The sequence below is a fragment of the Gymnoscopelus braueri genome (genome assembly GCF_963280865.1).
Source record: "Gymnoscopelus braueri genome assembly, chromosome: 21".
Taxonomy (NCBI): domain Eukaryota; kingdom Metazoa; phylum Chordata; class Actinopteri; order Myctophiformes; family Myctophidae; genus Gymnoscopelus; species Gymnoscopelus braueri.
In genome coordinates, this window is record NC_137623.1 from 9,662,985 (window position 1) to 9,684,032 (window position 21,048).

At 43.1% G+C, this 21,048-nt stretch overlaps 1 protein-coding gene across 1 annotated transcript in view; it reads right to left on the reverse strand.

Annotated features, from left to right (window-relative positions):
* Positions 1–1,872: 1,872 nt before the first annotated feature.
* The window catches only part of LOC308077535 (methionine synthase-like), a gene marked incomplete at both ends in the record, with an annotated part of 31,176 nt that continues 12,000 nt past the window's right edge, over positions 1,873–21,048 (reverse strand). The window contains 19 exons of the mRNA XM_080418285.1: positions 1,873–1,974; positions 2,109–2,221; positions 3,493–3,688; positions 4,427–4,627; positions 5,590–5,789; positions 6,179–6,334; positions 9,548–9,623; positions 10,268–10,366; positions 11,025–11,106; positions 11,438–11,558; positions 12,407–12,474; positions 13,067–13,167; positions 13,521–13,628; positions 13,780–13,932; positions 14,626–14,715; positions 15,346–15,486; positions 16,950–17,066; positions 18,667–18,846; positions 20,075–20,260. Of these exons, the coding sequence (XP_080274411.1) occupies positions 1,873–1,974; positions 2,109–2,221; positions 3,493–3,688; positions 4,427–4,627; positions 5,590–5,789; positions 6,179–6,334; positions 9,548–9,623; positions 10,268–10,366; positions 11,025–11,106; positions 11,438–11,558; positions 12,407–12,474; positions 13,067–13,167; positions 13,521–13,628; positions 13,780–13,932; positions 14,626–14,715; positions 15,346–15,486; positions 16,950–17,066; positions 18,667–18,846; positions 20,075–20,260 (2,490 nt within the window). The remainder of the gene's footprint in view (positions 1,975–2,108; positions 2,222–3,492; positions 3,689–4,426; positions 4,628–5,589; positions 5,790–6,178; positions 6,335–9,547; positions 9,624–10,267; positions 10,367–11,024; positions 11,107–11,437; positions 11,559–12,406; positions 12,475–13,066; positions 13,168–13,520; positions 13,629–13,779; positions 13,933–14,625; positions 14,716–15,345; positions 15,487–16,949; positions 17,067–18,666; positions 18,847–20,074; positions 20,261–21,048) is intronic.

A 21,048-nucleotide genomic window follows, 5' to 3' on the forward strand; every position in this document is an offset into this window, starting at 1 on the left:
AGTTTTCGTTATTTAATTAGTTTTAGTTAACTATAATAACCATGGTGACAACTCAAGTGCAGAGACTGCACTTGATTATTTTCCAGAAAAAAACGTAATTATTTAATCACAAAAAATAGAAATGACCAGAAGTTCAGTATACAACAAAAGTCACAAGAACAGTCACTAAATTCTAAAAGGGTTATACCAAACACTCAATTGTTCTGAACACAAGAAAACCCCAAACCAAAAATCACAAAATGAAAGATAGCTGGAGCCAAACCCAATGTTGCACACAATGACTAAGCAAAGAACTGAAGAGAAACAGTTGACATTGTTACAACCCTGAGGTCGTAAGGTTATTCTATCTATGCCTGTATGTGTTTTAATATTCTGTGTATAGTGTATGGGCCCTATCTTTATCCCTTATCCCTAAACTTATTGGCCATATTTTACTATTTTTTAAAAACATTTTAAAATAGTTCAACTAGCCGTTCTACATCGACACGTTGTGTGCTTGTAGATCGTCTGTTTGAACTATTTTTAAATGTTTTTCAAAATAGTAAAAAATGGCCAAAAAGATTAGGGATAAGAGGTAAGGTGTCGCGCAAGATAGCGCCCTATGTCTCTGAGCGGTTGGTGAGTGTGTCTGTGAGAGTGATGGGCTGCCAGGTGTGCCTGGCTGATTGAATGAGTGAGTGACTGATTTTGCAGGATGAAGCATTGAGTTGATTGGTTCCAGCTTTTGGAGAGGGAGCCTTAAAAAGCCGTTTTTCTCCACCTGTGGACTCTCCTCTCTTCACAGTGTTGCCAGATGCACGATAATTATCGTATTTGTACTATAATTTTCCCCTGTACGATGTACAATCAATAATTACAAAAATGCCCAAATGTACGATGATTTCGCCATTTCACAAAAAAGTGTGTTAATTTACTAAATTCCCTGGCTGCTGATTCGGTATCTGATTTGGCTTTTCAAAATAAGTCAGGAAATCAGGAAATCTGACCCTAGATCTGGAGGCATTAAAAACACTGGTCGCGTCTTTCCAGTCCAGTTTCAGGCTTTTATTTGTGTAAGGTCCAAAAAGTTGCCTGCTTTCATGCAGCATGTGTGATGCGTTTTTGTCATGTAGGAGTCTCAAACAAGGTTGTTTCTTACACTAAATACAATTTTTTTTGTAATTTCAAAAATGAAATTACATATTTACACTTGTTTCTCTTTTTTAGCTGTGTACGATAGTTTTCTTTCAAATACGATAATTTTAAGCCTCCGGTACGATAATTCAACATTTCCCATCTGGCAACACTGTCTCTTCATGCCAATACGGTGCTCTTGTATAATGTCTGTTAGAGGTCTGTGTTTGATTAGGTGGTTTCTTTTGATTAGATAGGGAATTTCAGGTTTATATGTAGGTTCTTTTGGTTTATTGTTTTGACTGTGTGCCCTGTCTGAAGTCACTGGCTTTTTAATAAAACCCATAAAAAGGCTGAACATCCTTTTTGCTGGTAGTTCTAGGGAGCTGGAAAGAGGGCAGTCCCACTTTCTTGTTGCGCCTCAGCTTTCCCCTATAGGCCGGGGTGCAACAGACATACACAGGCAAACTCAATCAGGGTAATGGCACTCAAAAATAAGACACAGGTAAAGTCATAGATATATAAATGTAGATGCCACATTGGCCGCTGTGCGGTTCATTGGATCGATGCGTCAACGCGGCCGCCATTATGTGTGGGGAGAGCCGTGCCTCCTATGCCCCACGCATGTCTATGAAAGCTGGATGTCTTTCCACAATTCATAACTTGCTGAATTCTCCACCGATTTTCAGAGTTATAGGGGTCCTTGAAATGAAACGAAACGTTTGAGAGTCAAGTATAGTGATGTACTGCAGTTGGGAGTCAGGTTGTTGGCTCCGCGTCGGCATCATATCCCAGTATGGGCCCCAGCCATCTCTCCATGTCTGGCACAGTCATCTCCTTCCGCTCCGCATAGTCCTCCACCTGGATGGAACAGGAGAACGGAAGAGAGATAGACGTGCCTTTAGAGATACTTTACACCGCTGAGGGTTTCTGCCCAACAGCTATGATATGTAGTTACATGACATCAAGTAAGCCGTGAGAAGATGTTCAGTGACCTGCTCTCTGGTGATTTTTCCCACGGAGAAATAGGAGGCCTGAGGGTTGGAGAAGTAGAGACCAGAGACTGAGGAAGCCGGGGTCATAGCTAGAGACTCTGTCAGATTAATACCTGAAACACACACACACAAATCATAATGCATCTAAGCATACATACTGTTCATTAACGGAATAAATAGCAGCCATTTCAAAAGCTATTCTGAGGAAAACTGTGATGTGGTGTAAGAAACACACCACATCATTAAAGGACAAGACCACTTTGGTAGAGGTTTGGGTTGTGTAGTTACCTTGCCATGATGTAACTCCAAAGGTGGACAAGATATGAAAGATAATTGCTCCATTAATTAGAAATTGATAATTAAAAATATGCTCCCCATTGACTTACATTGTACACTGAAACAGCTCTCAAAGTCACTCTTTTAGCCCATAAACGAACACAAACTAAGCTGATTCAGACAATATAGAACATCACCAAACCCAGAACCGTTTATCTTTTTAATAAAAATGTCAACTTCCTGATGATTTTACTATTTGAAGATCCGGATCCGCAGATCCAGTCCAGGTTTTCTTTCTAATAAAAATAGCTAAATCAACGGTAAGTTAAAAATTTTATTTAAAAAGAAAACAGTACTGGGTTTGGTGATGTTCTATATTGTCTGAATCGACTTTGTTTACATTCGTTTACATGCTAAAAGAGCGACCTTGAGAGCTGTTTTACTGTACAATGTAAGTCAATGGGGAGCATATTTTGAATTATCAATTTCTAATCAATGCAGCAATTATTTTGTATTTCTTGACCACCTTTGGAGTTACATCATGGCGAGGTAACTACACAACCCAAACCTCTACCAAAGTGGTCTAGCCCTTTAAATACAATGTTCTCTACATGGAACATTCCCTTTCGCAGTCATATTTTGATCAAAAAGAAGCCAAAAGATGGAAATAAAAATACATGTCCTCATACAATGAAAGCAAACCCAACCAACTACACAGCCTTGTGCGCCTACCCCCAGAAATGAAAAGGTGTCGTGCCCGATGTAAAGGCACCTCAACCAGGAAATGTATAGGACAAGATAATGTGGAACTTCTGGATATTCGATGTAATTCAAACATGTAAAAAGCTACTTTTTGCAGCTAAGGTCATCGTTTGTTTATTGTCAATCGTTGTTCTGGAACAGTTATAACTAATACCAGAAGAGTTTAAAAATATCACTATTTTCATTTGGCAGAGCAGGAGACAACAGAGAGAAGTGTTTTGTGAGATTACAAGAGGGCGGGGACAAAGTCCATGGCAGAATATTTAATGAGATGTTGGATGTGTGAAACTCTTCAGAAAATAGTCTTGTGCCACTCAATCTTTAAAGTGAAAGGCTGTGTGCCTACCCGTCTTCTCGTGTATGCCGGCTAGGTCCCACATGGTGGTCTTCTCCGTGTGGTCAGGCTGGCTGGGGTAACCTGCTGCAGGCCTGATGCCCTGGTAGCGGAGTCTGTGGAGGTCCGCGGCTTCCAGAAGACCCTCCTCGGTGCTGTAGCCCCATATGTCCCTACGAACGCGTCCGTGGAGCTCCTCTGCAAAGGCCTGGAAAAAGACCAGATCTCCGTCAATGGGCGACAACAGATTAAGGAAAGAGGAGAGAGTTGTTCAGGAAAGTCTTAGAACATGAATCTGTTGAGCCCCTGATTGCTTTGTGAAATGAGGATGTTTGCTTAGTAAAATGATTCGAATCATATGGATCTGGGGATCCACATAGGAACGGTGTCGCTACAATTTGGATCTCAGACTTCATGTGACCAGCCAGCCAGTAATCTATGATGTCAGTTGTCTATGACATTATCTATGACTCCATATTTGGGGTTCAGCCCGATCCGAGGCCTGTCGACTTCCATTACTTCAAACAGAACCGATGCCCGCAAGGGAAAAGTCAGAAGAACTAGAACTAGGTCCTTGCAAAGTCGAGCGCCATGCGAGTCGGGAACAAACGTCCACCCGTTGTACAATATGCCTGTTGATGTACAGATGTCTGATGTACTCGTTGTCTGTGACCGCTGTCAGCTCCACAGGCACCGCGTTTTGCTTCACGCCGGTGCTTTCGCCCGCCGGTGCTTTCGCCCACTACCGCTTCCGGACACATACACACATACAGACCGACCCTGATAACAATAATAATAATAATAATAATTGTCCCCACTGCTTATTCTTTTGTCACTGCGCATTTGTGCATATACTGTAGTATGTGAAATTCCTCTGCATTATGTGTCTGACTGGGGATAGATTGTAAGTGTTGAATGTGCACAATTCAACGTCCTCCATACATACCTCAGCCAAGCGGTCGGCCAGGGCTTTGACCATAATGCTGTTGTAGTCGTCTCCCTCTTCCTGGAACTTCTTACTAGCGTCCTCCGCCCCGAACACGGACACTGCAAACAGTCCCACGTAGTCTGTCACGCCGCTGTCTCTTGGAGCCACAAAATCAGACAGACACAGGTAGGGGTCCGAGCAGCCACTGTCCTTCTCCGCCTGCAAAACACACACACACACACACACACACACACACACACACACACACACACACACACACACACACAAAATGTGTAGAAATTAGAATCAGGACCCTTACTAAATGCCACCTTTGTCAAATGGAGGTGGGTTAAGCACTTTAAACCAGATCTACAAGCTCACAACATGCTGCGATGTGTTGTGAGCTTGAAGATCGGCTAGTAACGCCCGTTACTTTATTGTATTTATTTATTAATGCAGGAGCGCGAGGTAATAAATGTCACATCGTGTACTGTATGCAACAGACATGATATCTCTCTGTCTTTCTAGGAAGTTAAGAGTTAAATATTTATTTTAATAATTTAATATAGCAACATTAGGCTATTTCAAAATGCTTAATTATTTTATTCCCTCAGTGCCACTGAAACACCACCACAGAAATAAACAAACAAACAATTTGTCAATTCAAATAAGCTATGGCATGAGAAAAAATACGTTTACATTTTCCAAAGCAAGTGTCAAAACATAATACAAAAGCGTAAAGTAAAGTATGTTGTATGCAGCTGTAGGCAGTAGACCGCTGCTGCCCCTAGTGGCACAGAGTGGAAATAAGTGGAAATAACATGCCCTGCGTGACACGCATGAGAAGCAAGAAAAAAAACGACAAAGTCAATAGGCAATGACTGTATGTTCTATTCTATATCAAAATTAGCTAATGTGAAGGCGGACCACGACCACGTCACTCTGACTCAGACATAATAACCATAAACAAACCGGATACGCTCATATAGGCAGGACCCCGCCCACGTCACTCTGACTCAGACATAAGCATAAACAAACCTGTGTATACTCCTGGAATTCCACACAATGGGATTTTTTTGTCAGCGATACTCTGTCGAATGGCAGAAGACACACTCAAGAGACACAAGAGAAAGTGTTTGCACACGTTCTGTTCATTCTCTTTACACTTCCCATGACCTTACCTGTTGCCGAAGGCCGTGGAATGTGGCTATGGGCTCGGTGTCCTGGTGCAGCGTTAAGTCGTCAGCATAAATTTGTATGTCGTCGTCGACACTCTGGGCAGGCCAGAACCCTACCAAGCCCCGCCCCTGGAGAGCCTGGCTCTCAATCAAACTGTTGAGCAGCGACCAGCCATCGTCAAACACTTTCCTGGCCTCCACACCTGCGTCATTCAAAAGATAAGACGTTTGAATTATTACTTTGTGAAATATTAGCAGCATAATGGATTTATATTTCAGAATGTATAGAACGTGTTCTTCCTCTACAGCAGTGGACATTTTCATGCCAAGGACCCCCAAATCGATATGTACTTGGCCGCAGACCACCAAATTTTGAAAAGATTTCTCTGGATTATGAAGTTATTTGTCATATCGCTGATATCGGCTGTGTGGAATTTTTGTTTAAAAAGCCAAACAGAAATGTAATTTTTCGGTAATAGTTCCAATGTGCAATGCCAAATACACATTTAATCGTTAATCGCAATTATCTGTACGACAATTAATCGGCAACTAAAATGTCATGATCGTGACGACCCTAACTGTGTCCACATACCCACTGTCTTGTCGTTGAAAATCTTGGGGTATCCTCTGTTAGGGTACTTGCCCCTCAGCTGCCAGATGTCAAAGAATGGCTTCCAGTCAATGAAGTCTACCAGACTACGCAGGTCGTATGACTGGAACACACGGACGCCCAGGAACTGAGGACGCACTGAAAGACACAAACATGCACACGCACACGCACACACACACACAGTCAAATCCTGATATTTAAAGCTGCACTCTGTAAGATTCATGTTCTTTATGGGATTGGAAGCCAGGTATCCTGCACAGGAGACAGCATTTCTACCACTGACCTATGACCTGCTGTTTTTATCATATTAACGTTTCCCCATTCACAGCCCATGCATAAGTCTTATTGCTTCATTTAAATACTTATTTAGGCAGTGTCATACACATAACCAAACCAAGTTTGATTATGACTGACTGGACAGACTTTCCAAAGCCTGCCGGTGCTGGGATCTTTATTCTGGAGGTCAATTTGCCATATGAGGAATAGCAGCAGACATCGGGTTCCCTGATTGGCCAAACCAAGGCATCAGTGTTGCAGATTGGCGAAGCTTTTGGGTGATGTTTGTGCCGATATAATAACAATATAAGTGCTAACGTGCACGATGTCACTCCATTGTTTTACATAACTAGTTCATCCATTTGAGTTTGTCTACTGCTCGTTTTCTGGAATGTTTTGCTGGACGGTCCATCTGAAAGGAGGACCAAATAAAGCCAACCACACTGCACTGGCAGTGAGACACATGGTCTATTCATTTGGAGGGTATCAATACTGGGAGAAGCTTCAGTTCAGTGTGCACATCTTCAACACAGTGTCTCTGCGCTGGAGGATGTTGCCCTCGCTGTCAACTGGAAGAGGAGAACGTCCTGTTGAAGTTCCCGCCATGCGCCATGGCCACAGCGCTGTGCTCATTGAAGATGTTGTCTATATCTGGGGGGGTTGTACAGGCTATTCGGAGTACTGCAACACGCTTTATGCATTTGATGTTGACGCACACAGATGGCTCAAAACCAAGGTTTCTGGGACTGTCCCAGTGGCGAGGGAAGGTCACACTGCCTGTGTCTTGGGTAAGGCCATGTATATCTATGGAGGATTTAACAAATCCTATTATAGCTATTGCTTTAGTACTCGCATAAAATGTGTGAATATCTACAAGCTGGACACCACCACAATGATCTGGTCTTTAATTACTAACTCCAGAGGAGTTAGTAATTTAGATTTAGGGAGTCACTCTGCCACCATCATCGGGACAAAGATGTTTGTGTTTGGGTACTGCAACTCGTACAACACACAATTTTACAACAACATCAGAGTGTTTGACACAGAGACCGACTGCTGGCTGAGCACGCCTCCTGCACGGCTCCCAGAAGGACGCTGGGGTCATTCAGCCTTTGCCTACAATGGAGAGCTGTACATATTTGGTAGTCAAACGTGGGACGAGCGGATCAACGACCTGTGGAAATTCAACCCAGAGACCTTCTCCTGGAAGCAGGTGGTTGAGCCCAAGGGGAAACACCCAACGAGTAAGACGCCTTCTACATGCTGTTGTGTGGTGGGGGATCGTTTCGTCCTCTTTGGAACATCGACACGTGTTGATAACCTGTACATTTTAGACTTGAGTCCTAGTCTGAAGACGTTATGCAAGCTAGCAGCTGTTCAGTATGGTCTGGAGCAGTCGGGACTCCCACACAACATCAGGTGGGAACTGGCAGCCATGAATACCAGAGAAAATCCCATCGCCCGCACAAACCCCGCCTACCGCCCACCATTTCCACGATATGATTATCTATGCTAACAACAAAGTCTTATGCACACCTCTTCAGCTCAGAGACGGGTGTGTGTAGGCATGGATCAGATGTATAGAATAAAATAAAGTGACCCAAACACCGTCTACACTTGCACGCACAACTTTATTTAGGCGACGTTTTGGTCAATAGACATTCTTCAGGCATTTCTATGGTAACAGCGAGCTCCACCAAGCAGAGATGTCGCAGATAGGGGCGTCACTTAGGGTCCCAGTGGATGGCACTTGCCACGCCCTATAGAATTCACTTTTAACCTCAAATGAATGTATTTTAGCGCATAACTTTCTCCAACTGTGAACATTTATTGTTGTCTTGTAGTGGTAACTTTAGTTTTTTTGCGATGTCCGAGTTTTTTTCCGGAGATGACGAACTGAGATTATGAATAATCTAAGCGTGACACCTGAAATGACCCAACGGCAATTGTTTTCTGTGTACTCATACTTGTAATGCTACTAGTGTTGATGATTTATTTTATGCTAAATGTTATTTTAAATGTCTTGATGAATTGAATGCAAAGGACCACAATGGGAACAAGTCCTGGGGCGATACTGCATTTTGAGCTTAAGGTGATGACACTTACCACTAGAGTTCCTACTCGGACAAAAGGTTTAAAGGTCTAAGGGCGGCCATGGCTGAGTGGTTAGTGAGCCCGCCTAGGGGTTTAAAGGTCTAAGGGCGGCCATAGCTGAGTGGTTAGTGAGCCCGCCTAGGGAGCCAGAGGCCCTGGTTGCCCCAGGTACGATTCCAGGCCATGCCAGCATATGTGTCGATGAAATGAAATTTGTCCCTGAGCAAGACTCTTAACCCCTAATTGCTCACAGGCCCTCATTGGGAACAAGACCGCAAGGACTTTCATGAACGTCCTGTTAAAAGGAATTATCCTTATCAATGGAAGAGTAGGGAGACCGCCTCCAACCACTGCACATGTAATAGTTATATTGTCCTAACATACTCTATATAGATTGATCAAAAATAACTTTTATTGATTTATATATTTTTAAGCGGTACGCGGCAGTCACTTCTGCAAGTGATTGTATGTATGTGTATGTATGTATCATTCTGTATTTATGTCTTCATGTAGAATGAACACCTGCAACTGATTAGCAACTGATTTCAACACAAACAGGAAGGCACAGTCCAGCACTCACACTTATATCTATGGCTCACACAAACAAGACTTATAAAGACCGCACCCACACCTGGCACCGTGTGTGGGAAGCGTGCGCATACACGCGCACCACTTATAAACGCACACACACACGGGAACGCTCGCACACACGCACACACAGGCCTGCAGCCTGTAAATAAAAAAGGCTTTAATTGTCCGAGTTTGCGCCAGTGCCTTCCTTCTTCTACACATACCAGTCCCGCTCCTGAGATGCAGCGGACCAGCCTGAATTTGTCTTGAGGCGCGGTGGAACCCCTTTGTTACAGTTTAAAACTTCGTTCTATTGTATTGTTGTGTATTTGGTACTGTTTTCATAATATGCGTACAGTGAGTATGTTTCAGCTGTAATACATTCATTTATCTCTCCCTAGAGTCCCTTACCTGGTGTGGGCAGTGAGAGCCAGTCTATATGCAGACCCTTCTCTCTGGCCTGGGACAGGGACACGTACTGACGATCCTGAAGTGGACGAGTCGGGAAGAAGTTAATAGGATGGCGACAGGAGCAAGGAGAGGATCAAAAGGAGATGGAAGGAAGAAGCTATAGGCAGGGAGACTCAGGACAAATCTGTCCTAACTTCCAGAACATCAGATGGTGTTCCTCTCTGAGGTCTCAGTACTACTTCTTGTTGCATCAATGTACTAATCTGATCAGGTGGTTAACGGGATATTTAACTTTAAAACATGTTTGGGGTCATTTCAACTACTCAGGCTTTTGTGAGGACAGTTTTTTTTTTTACGAAAATAGTTTTTGGCTTTTCTGTCTTTATTGTTATTATAGTAGAGAATGATAGGAAACAGGGAGAGAGAGAGACAGGCAATGACATGCAGCAAAGATGGTCGGGAACGGGACGCGAACCCACGACATGCCATCAGGTTTCAGAGATTATGTGGTATGCGCCTGGACCGCTAGGCCAAATATCTAAATACTGAATCAAGCAACATACAAACTGCCTGGCGTCGTCATAAAAGCCAGAGTTAACATGTTTGAAAGTGAAATATCCCTTTAAGGCAGATTATGATGTCACTGCCCTTAGTGTCCTATCCTTGGCAGCTTTATTCTAGGTGTGTCCTAAAGAGGGAGCTCCCAGCAGTCTGCCATACCTTTAGTGAATCGTAGTACTCGTTTCTGACGTCTTCATACTCTTCAGTCACATCCTCAAAGTACTCCTCCCTCATGTCCTCATCCAGGAGCTGGGAGCACTGTACAGTACAGTACATTAGGAACAGACAGAGGCACAATGGTCAGTAGCAGAACTACAGAGGTGAACACAGTGAGGTAAGAGTTCACATTACCAGAAGCTGTGCAATATTATTCCATCAATATTGCAGAACTCTGGGCGTTGTATTTGCCTAGTCTAGAATAGCATGTTATGTCAGGAACAGACTATATAACGTCCTGTTGTAACCCTGGTCTGCGTATGATGACATGATGTCTGCACTGGTCTGCCCCAAAATAGGGCAGGTCACTGGGTATTAATGTTGATGTTATTATAACCCTCTATGTCAGTGGCCGACAGTCCCAATATCTCTCTCTCTCACTCACTTTTCTCTAATCTAATTATTTTCTCATCTTTTTTCTTTTAAACTTTTCCTCACTTCCATTCTCTGGCATTCCTCTTGTGTGAAGTGTCAGTTACATGCCTCAAAATTAACAAAAATCTAAATGTGGGTCCATTTTGGATGTGGCCACTGGCCAATTGATGAACGATACAATCTAAAACTAAAAGCAGTGCCCTGTTTATTGTCACGTGGATTTGAAACCAATTCACAGGTGATGGAAAGAAGCCTAATGAGCAATGAGTAAATGACAATATCTGAGGAATTGTAGTGTGTAGTGGGTTGTAAATGTTCAGCTTACCACGATTACACTCCTGGAGGCATCCAGAACATGAACAACAGGAGAAGTGTAGCGAGGAGTGATCTTCACCGCCGTGTGGGTCCTACACAACATCACACACAACCAAAGACAGTAGAACACAAACATAAACACAGGTAACTATGAAAAGTATTAAATGATATAATAATAAAAAACATTTGTAATTTGCTGCAGGCTCGAGTGTTAACGAGAGAGAGAGAGAGAGAGAGAGAGAGAGAGAGAGAGAGAGAGAGAGAGAGAGAGAGAGAGAGAGAGAGAGAGAGAGAGAGAGAGAGAGAGAGAGAGAGAGAGAGAGAGAGAGAGAGAGAGAGAGAGAGAGAGAGAGAGAGAGAGAGAGAGAGAGAGAGAGAGAGAGAGAGAGAGAGAGAGAGAGAGAGAGAGAGAGAGAGACTTACTTAGATGTGGTGGCTCCCCCTATAAGCAGTGGGGTCTTCAAGCCTAGTCTCTCCATCTCTTTGGCTACGTAGATCATCTCATCCAGAGAGGGGGTGATGAGACCCGAGAGACCAATAATGTCTGGAGGAACACATCACATGACCACACAGAACCTCTCCTTAGGGCAAATTACTTTTCCCGGACCATTTCTAATCTGGAAAGCTAGCATCTGCTCATAAACACAACACTGAGCTCAGCAAGCAAAGAGGCTTCAGATCGGAATTCATAGCGTCTTCTGGCATGCAGGGGCCACAGAACATAATATTTGATTCTATTCAAACCTGAATGAATATGAAGCATTATACTCTCATTAGCAAATAATGTTTTAATATAATTACGGTCTTAGGCTTTGTTCAGACTGCAGGCAAATTCGATTTGCTTCTCAAATATGATCTTTGGGACTTACCGTCCACACTATTATTTGCAAGTGATCAGATCAGATGTATACAGGCATCGACTGCATTGGTTGTTGTGGTAATGACGTGAAGCATTACTCACGTAAAGCGTGAGTAGCGCTTAACTGATACTCTGGCCTACAACGGTGTCGCTCGCCAAAAATAGGATGTGCAAGATCACAATGTGTCGCGATGCGACATGTTGTGTGAGCTTGTAGATCGGCTATTTTCAACAAGCGACTCCATCGTACAACGACGCAGAAATCAAGCTTCAGTGTTCGAGTTTCCAGACCGAGACACATCTTTAGAAATCCGACATATTAAACCATCTAGGAATGTGGCTCAAATCGGATTGCAAATATTAGTTTCCATGAGTCTTTTTTTGCTGTTCAGACTTTTCAAACCAATGTCCAATCTGGATAGGCCAAAATCTGCACTGCAAAGGAGAGGAGACACGTCTAAACAGTCTTTGTGTATTCATATCAGTATCGCAATATTCATTTTAAAAAAAATTAAAAGGTTGTATAAACTTACGCGCTTTGTGCTCTACGGCTGCTTTCAGTATTTTATCACACGATGCCATCACACCCAGATCTATCACTCTGAAAGACACAGAACACCCAGGTTCATCACTATGAAATACACCCACCACCCATATCACTTTGGGGACCCCCAGGGATCTGGGTGTATTTCAGACCCCACTTTGTGAACCAGTGCCATATATACTCAAAGCAGTGAAAGCACATCTCCAATGCATACATACATGCACAAACAAAATACTGCAGGGATAAAGGATAAAGAAAGAAATACAAATTAATTGCAAGAACCAAAACGGAACCTGAAAAATAGGTATCAGAGGCAAATATTTTACGTTTTACGCCACTAAAATTATTGGTTACTAGTTACTATTTTACAATTTACTCAGCGTCAAAAGCACTATAGGGCCAGGAGCAGAAATGTAACAAAAGGCGGCTATGAGGATGTGATAGTGGCAAACCTAACAGAAGAAAGGCAAGGGCCACTCACACCAAGCACTATAACTATAATGATGACTAAAACTATTATTATATCATTCACCATTGTCTTTGTTATAGTTGTAGTGTGTATTTTGACATCCACTTGAGTTAGAACGATTCTTTAAAGTTATGGTTATCATTATAGTACTTGGCGTGAACTGCCCTTAAGTTCATTTACCTGAAGTTGTTGCAGCCCAGTACCACGCCTACGATATTCTTTCCAATGTCATGGACGTCTCCTTTCACCGTCGCCAACACAACGGTGCCCTGGTACGGATCCTGTCGTGGACGGATATAATGTCGAGTTGAGCGTCAAGCCTGATTTGTACTGTACATGGAGTCGCTTGCCGACAGAGGCGAGTGACTCCATGTGTCTCTCACAATGTGTTGCGACCAGGTGTGAGCTTGTAAGCCGGCTATTTTGAAACAACCGTAGGGCTTAATAGTGATTAATAGTGATTATTGGTCGTACCAATGAGTAAACTGACATTGGAGTTGGAACCGGTGGGATTTACGGAAGATAAGGAGGTAGAGAAGAGTGACTGAGGAAGATGGATAGTATGGTATAGGTGTATATTATATAATGCCCGTTTATACAGTACGTATCGATACGTGGTGCACTGCTGACTGACCACTTCTTCTGTCGTTCCCGAGGCCTCCATCATCTCCTGTCTCTCCTTCTCCATGAAGGGGATCAGATAGCCCACAGCCTTCTTCATCACACGAGCTGACTTGATCACCTACAAAGACGCATGTGCACCAGGGTTCACGTCGTACTCGTACCACAACAAAATTAAGCATTTATATATATATATATATCACACATCATACAGTAAATTTACCAAGCGTTGTGTGTCAACTAAGGGAAAGCCATTTTTACAGAGTGTGTACCTGTGGGAGGAACATCTTTCCGCCTCCAAACAGATCTCCAATCACCTTCATGCCGTTCATCAGCGGACCCTCGATGACGTGGAGGGGCCGGGGGTAACGATCCACCTGAGATCGGCACAGTTCTGTATCCTCCACCACATACTTCTCTATTCCCTAAACACGCACGCACGCACACACACACACACACACACACACGCACGCACGCACGCACGCACGCACGCACGCACGCACGCACGCACGCACGCACGCACGCACGCACGCACGCACGCACGCACGCACACGCACACGCACGGATATGGTTGGGTAACGTTTGGGTTTGATCTGATACCGGTGCCAAACCAGTACTTTTAAAATGGTGCCGGTGCCTAAACAGTGGCTGAACTGGTACTTTGATACTGATAAAAGGAAGAAAACAATGGTATAAATTCAAGATTTACAATCAACATTACATTGACAACTGAATTTCCCCACTGTACTATTGGTAGGAATATAGAGGAACAGTGGGAACCATTACAATGTCACGCTACTGGGGACAGTGGGGACACTTAAAAGGATCCCTGGCTAATGAGCCAAATACGCCTTAATACATTCTAATTGCTCTATTACAACAAAAAATGTTAAAACACAAAGATTTGAGTTAAAAAATGTAGCTTTAGAAATATATCTATTAAAAGATTTGCACACATTTTTACAAAAATAGCAGATCTACAAGCTCATAGCGCGGCACGAAGTGACGCACTATGAGCTTGTATATCTGCTATTTTTGAATAAGTATAAAATAATGCTTTTCAGCTGTTTTAATGGGTTAAATGGACCATGTGGTGGGTTGATGGTTAATTGTCTTACTTTGATGAGAGCATACTCCAGTCTCTCTTCCACTGTTCCCTCTCTCCACTCATCTGTCTGAACCACCTTCTTCCCTCCTTTTTTCTGATTCTGTACACAACAACACGGGTCACAAGGATTCGGTTCCTATTTTGGGCAATTGTTGTTATTATTTTCAAAACAGTTCTTTTAAACAATCTTTCATAAATAGCTAAAATAGCCCATCTACAAGGTCACAACGCATTGCGTGATGCATTGTGCGATTGTAGATCGGCTATTTTTGCTATTCAGAATCATCATACAACAAAGTATATCTGAGCGGTTAAGATCTTTCAAGTGCGCGTGTGCTCTGCTCTACATGCAGACGAATGCGTAGCACTCATCTGTGCTAATTTCTGCATCTCAATGTTTATGTGTGATTGATTGCCTTTGCGTGCGTGTGCGTGTGTGTGTGTGTGTGTGTGTGTGTGTGTGTGTGTGTGTGTGGGGGGGGGGGGGTGTATACACACTCTGCATAATCGTTGCATGCAACCTAACCTAATTAAAATAATTACAATTAAAACCTAACCTAATTCAACGGAATTCAAAAACCGCATTAGAAAATAAATATATTTTTGGTATTGTGTGCACCAGCAATTTGCTTTGATAAATGTGTGTGTGTGCGTGTGCGTGTGCGTGTGCGTGTGCGTGTGCGTGTGTGTGTGTGTGTGTGTGTGTGTGTGTGTGTGCGTGCGTGCGTACCTGTGCGAAGGCCAGCAGTTTCTCAGTAGCGTCAGCATCTCTGTTCCAGATGAGGTTCTCACACAGGAGCAGCAGGTCTTTATCGATGTCGTCGTACACGGGCAGATTCCCTGCGTTCACTATGCCCATGTCCATACCCTCCTGCATGGGGACAAAGAGCATAGCTATGTTCAGGAAGAGAGAAAAACTAAATGACCAAAACATTTTTGAAGATCTCCTGATTATGGTCTCAACCCATTGAAACCGGGAAAGTATCTGTGTCACAATCATTTGAACCACTTTAACCATTATTTTATGCGTTGGCTATTCAAAAATAGCAGATATACAAGCTCATAGCGCGTCACTTCGTGCCTAATCTGGGAACCCATCGCCAAATGAAAAGGAAAAACAGCGCCCTCTGCTGTTTTTTACTTTTTCACTTGGCTCTGAGATGCTCAACGAAGCACCCGTGCGCAAGGAAACCGGGGTTTTTGGTCTGCCTTCAGCCTTTCACTTCCGGTGGTGCGACTATGTTTTCATTCCCACTAACAATATTTCTCCACGGAACACTAACACCAATTCTCCCAAAGAACATGGATCGTTTTGGTTATAAGCCCACTTGTTTCTATGATGAAAAAGAAATTTAAAATGTTACTAACTTTCCGTGGTCTTGTCGGCTTCGAGGACGCTATTGTTAAATGAGTTTTGGTTTGTTTCTAGTGGGGAAGGAACGGCACACACGTAAATCCCGCCCACTACATTTGATTGGGTAAAGCGCGGCCTGCTTCCTGGTCTGATAGCACGCCCACTTGTAACCAATGCGCACGGGTTGTCAACACGGCTACCGACAGATTCAAATGCAGAGCAGAATCTGTTCTTGGGAGATTACTTCGTGCCGTGCTATGAACTTGTCAATCTGTTTTGTTTTTTTTTATCTTGAAAATGTGTGCAAATCTTTGAATATATATATTTTTTAAAGGGAATTTTTTTTAACTAAAATCTTTGCTTCTGGGGGTCCCTGGAACAAAACATTTTGAGATGGGGGTTCGCGGCCAAATACATATCATTTTTGGTGGTCCCTGACTGATCACCACTGATATAGAAACATAAGATTTGTCATTTATATTTATATTAAACGTATAAGCAAACAAATAAACACGAATAAATAATTGGCTGACGTAACAATGAACAAGAAAACAAGTAAATAAATAATTTTTCAAAAAATACTGCAGCTTATACATGTTTATTTTGTTTTATATACACGTATTACACGTATGTATACTGTATATACGCCCCACGTTACGAGCTTGTGGATCTGCTACTTTTCATGCTTTTGTGTGACGCTTGTAGTATGATCAAGTGTTCTAACAAAAAGTTAGAATATGGAGAATTTGGAGATAAGAGGTTTCTGCCCGACAGCAACGATATGTACCTATAATAATGGCATGGCCAAAATAGAGACACCAGTTTGAAAGTGCTTAGAAAACGGGACACATCAGCTACATAATTGCCAATGCCGATGTGGTCAAAAAAGTCAAATAATGGCCGATATATGGGTTGGGCTCTAGTGTGCATGTGTGTTGGTGGTGTGTGTACTTGTGTATGCATGTGACAGTGTGTTGTACCTTGATAGCATGGTATAAAAATGCTCCATGCATGGCCTCTCTGATGACCTCCATCCCCCTGAAGGCGAACGACAGGTTGGACAGACCTCCACTTATTCTGGCCCCCGGTAATGTCTCCTACACACACACACACGCACGCACACACACACACACACACACACACACACACACACACACACACACACACACACACACACACACACACACACACACACACACACACACACACACACACACACACACACACACACACACACACACACGTGTCAAGTATGCCGTGGAACATGAGACCACCAAATCAGTGTTGGATTTTGCCCACGGTCGACTGAGAACAGTGGGGGTCACAGTGGAAAGCCTTCATTTGTGTAACAAACAGATTAGTTATCTGTGTGGAAAATGCCACCGCCCCACTTCCCTTCCGATACTAAATCGCATGCTGAACGTCACCGGCTATACAGAGGACAGCCAATCAGTCTTCCAAGCAGTGGTGTAAAGTAACTAAGTACATTTACTTAAGTAATGTACTTAAGTACAATTTTGAGGTACTTTTACTTTACTTGACAATTTCCAATTGTCTATACTTTTACTTCTACTCCACTACACCTCAGAGGCAAATATTGTACTTTTACTCCACTACAATTATTTGAAAACTTTAGTTATTAGTTACTTTGCAGATATAAATTATTACATTATAAAACATACATCAACCACTTAAGCCCTATTTTATACCTAGGCTATTTGAAAATAGCCAATCTACAAGCTCACAACGTGTCGCATCGCGACGCGTTGTGAGCTTGTAGATCTGCTATTTTCAAACATTTTAGTACTTTTACTTTTGGTACTTTAAGTACATTTTGATACCAATACTTTTGTACTTTTACTCAAGTAAAATTTTTATTCCGGACTTTTACTTGTAACGGAGTACTTCTACATTGCAGTATTGATACTTTTACTTGAGTAAAATATTTGAGTACTTTTTCCACCACTGCTTCCAAGCCACATGATGCAATGACTTCAGAGCTATAGCTGGAATGAGCTATGAAGGGGAAAAGAAGAGGAAAAGCTATATGAATGGCTTTCTTTTGCTGCTATTTCTTTCTGCATCTGCAGAGCCGATATTATCGATCACTGTCATTCGGTTCACAACGTGTCTAGACGCTCCACATTGTGAGCTTGTAGATCGGCTATTTTCTCTACTTTTGTGCGACACACTTGTACATTAATTTTTTTTTAAAACATAAATTGAATATTTCTGCCCGACAGCAAAAATATAGAGTCGGAGGAGTAGGGTGAAGACCTAGCGGATCATCAAAGAGCCTATAGTCACCCCAGAAATTGACTGTTCACTCTGCTGCTGTCTGGGCAATTGGTACTGGAGCATCAGGGTCTCCATCCAGCAGGCTCAGGCCCAGTTATATCCCCAGGCCAGATTTCTGAACTCATTTTTTAAGCCCCATAATTTAAAACCACGATCTTTGTCATCCAGTCATGGCAGGGGTCTTCAAACAAGCATGGCTCAGAGTGTGTGTGTGTGTGTGTGTGTGTGTGTGTGTGTGTGTGTGTGTGTGTGTGTGTGTGTGTGTGTGTGTGTGTGTGTGTGTGTGTGTGTGTGTGTGTGTGTGTGTGTGTGTGTGTGTGTGTGTGTGTGTGTGTGTGTGTGTGTGTGTGCGTGCGTGCGTGCGTGCGCGTGCGTGCGTGCGCGTGCGTGCGTGAGTACCTTAATAAGCCTGGTGGATTTGATGAAGTTGATGGCAAAGTCATCGTGTTCTTCCATGCCTGTGCCAATGGTGAGGATATTGGGGTCAAAGATGATGTCTTTGGGGTCAAAGCCCACTTTATCCACCAGCAGGTGGTAGGCTCGAGTACAGATCCGGACCTTAGTCGCTGCCAATGTTGCCTGCAGGAGAAGATGGGCCAAAAGTAAAAGGCTTGTGAGTGCACAGACCAGAAAAACCATCATGACCCAGGCTTTAGAGCAACTTAAAAAGAGGCAAAGGCATTAAAAACATAAACAAGTAGAGAGAGAGCAGACATCATTGGTAAAACAAAATAAGACAAGGTGCTGATGCATTCGAAGTGCAATATAGATACAGGACTATTCAAAAAGTGCTATTCATCTCAAGATGTTGGTTTTGGGGGCAGTATATGGCAAGCGTTCTGGGTTATGATGGTTTGGGGGAGGAAACTGTTGGACAGCATGCTGCTGCTTGCAATTTAAAAAGATTTTTTTTCTTTTCAGTTGACGCATTTATAGCTTAATTATTAGATCCCTCACCGTGTTTGCTGTGTGGCTACAGTTTTGCCTATTGGGATTTCATGCCAAATCCAATGTTGTGCTAATTCATTTATAATATTGACCACATCACATGAACGGAATGAAATCTAGCTGTGTCCATTATTCCATTTCCAATTCCGATGTAGGACAGTGTCCGTCTAAAGGACACATTCCAATCAATAAAACTCTGATAATTTTTTTTGGGATATTATTGCCGGCAATGCCGGATTCCAACATCATCTTTTTACCTTGGCAAAGGTGAGTGAGAAATTGTTCAGTAGAAGGGCTTATATAATATCCTTTCCAAGTTTTATTAGCCTTTGGTCGTGAGGTTAAACTTTGTGTAAACTAACTTCTTATTCCCATTACACGTGAGAGTTGGCTATTTACTTTATCAACGTTTAATCACGCGAGGGACTCGCTTGCGCTGATCTACGTTGTCAAGTGGGTGCGTCCCGCCGCGTTGTAAGCTTGTAGATCTGTCCTTTTTTGAAGAGTGGTGACGTCTGTTTCCGGTTGCCTTTTTGGGGCAACCGGTCTTAAATGGGGCGTGGAGCAATGCAAATGATCTCCCATATGAACACGCCTCTGACTTTTAGGCAAAAATGAGGAACCCTGTGATCCGCACATATCATTGATCTACACACACTTTCGTGAATCGTACGTCAGTTGTTTGTGCTTCGGAGAAAATACACCCTCCTTTAGTCACTTTATTTACACATTATTTATGACCAGCTTAGTGAATCAGGCCCATTATGTTTATGGCCTTTCTGACACATCGGTCTGTGTATATGTTAACATCTGTACATGTTGGTGTGCGTGCGTGCGTGCGTGCGTGCGTGCATTTGACCTGTCCCTCTTCGTCAAAGGCCATGACCACCACAGCGGCCCCGTAGCGCCTCACAGTTCTCGCCCTGTTCAGGAACTCGTCTTCACCTTCCTTCAGGCTGATACTGTTTGCAATGCATTTCCCCTGACAGCACTGAAGCCCCGCCTCTATCACTGCGAAGTTGGACGAGTCGATGCAGAGAGGAACCTGGGGGGCGAGTAACTGTACTTAAGAACAGTGAGGTAGTTAAAGTTGTACAATGCAGAATCCCAAATAACGATTTTTAGCAACCTCTGCTGGTCACTACCGTCACTGCATACAATTTCCGTAATCCTCGATTACCCAGAATTCCATTCGTTTTCACCGGAAGCCGGAAGCGTTTCAAAAAGCGATCTTTTAATTGTTTTATACTATCTACGGATCGTTTCTCTTAGCCAGTGGAGCATTAGTTACCATGAGCTGTGCTTTCTTTTTCTGTTCTTTTTCGATCTTCCAATCCTACATTCTCTTAACATCAGCGTGAGGTTCCTTTTTGCTATTACCGCGGTAGTTCCTGGCCAAACAGGAAACCGTTGCGGTAGTTCCTGGGGACGTCGGCCACGACGTCATGACGTTGGCCAGGAACGTCATTTTCCCGGGAAAGTCCCCCCCTTCACCGTTCAATAGAAAATATATAAATAAAAGGCTTCCGGGGGTGAAATTCATGGAGTGGGTGTTGTGAAACTTTTGCCACTGACAAAAGATATACAATTTAACTTTAGTTTTGTTGAAAACGTTACCTAGTATTACTTTAAGTACCATTTTTATGTACTTCTATACTACTCCTCTGCATCTCAGAGGCACTGTCGAGACACGGTCGAGGCAGATGGCCGCCCACCCTATAGAGCCTGGGTCTGCCTGACGTTTCTTCCAGTTAAGGGGGAGGTTTTCGTTGCCACTGTCGCAAAATTGCTTGCTCAGGGTGGGACAATGTCCGGTCTCTGCTCTACATGTAA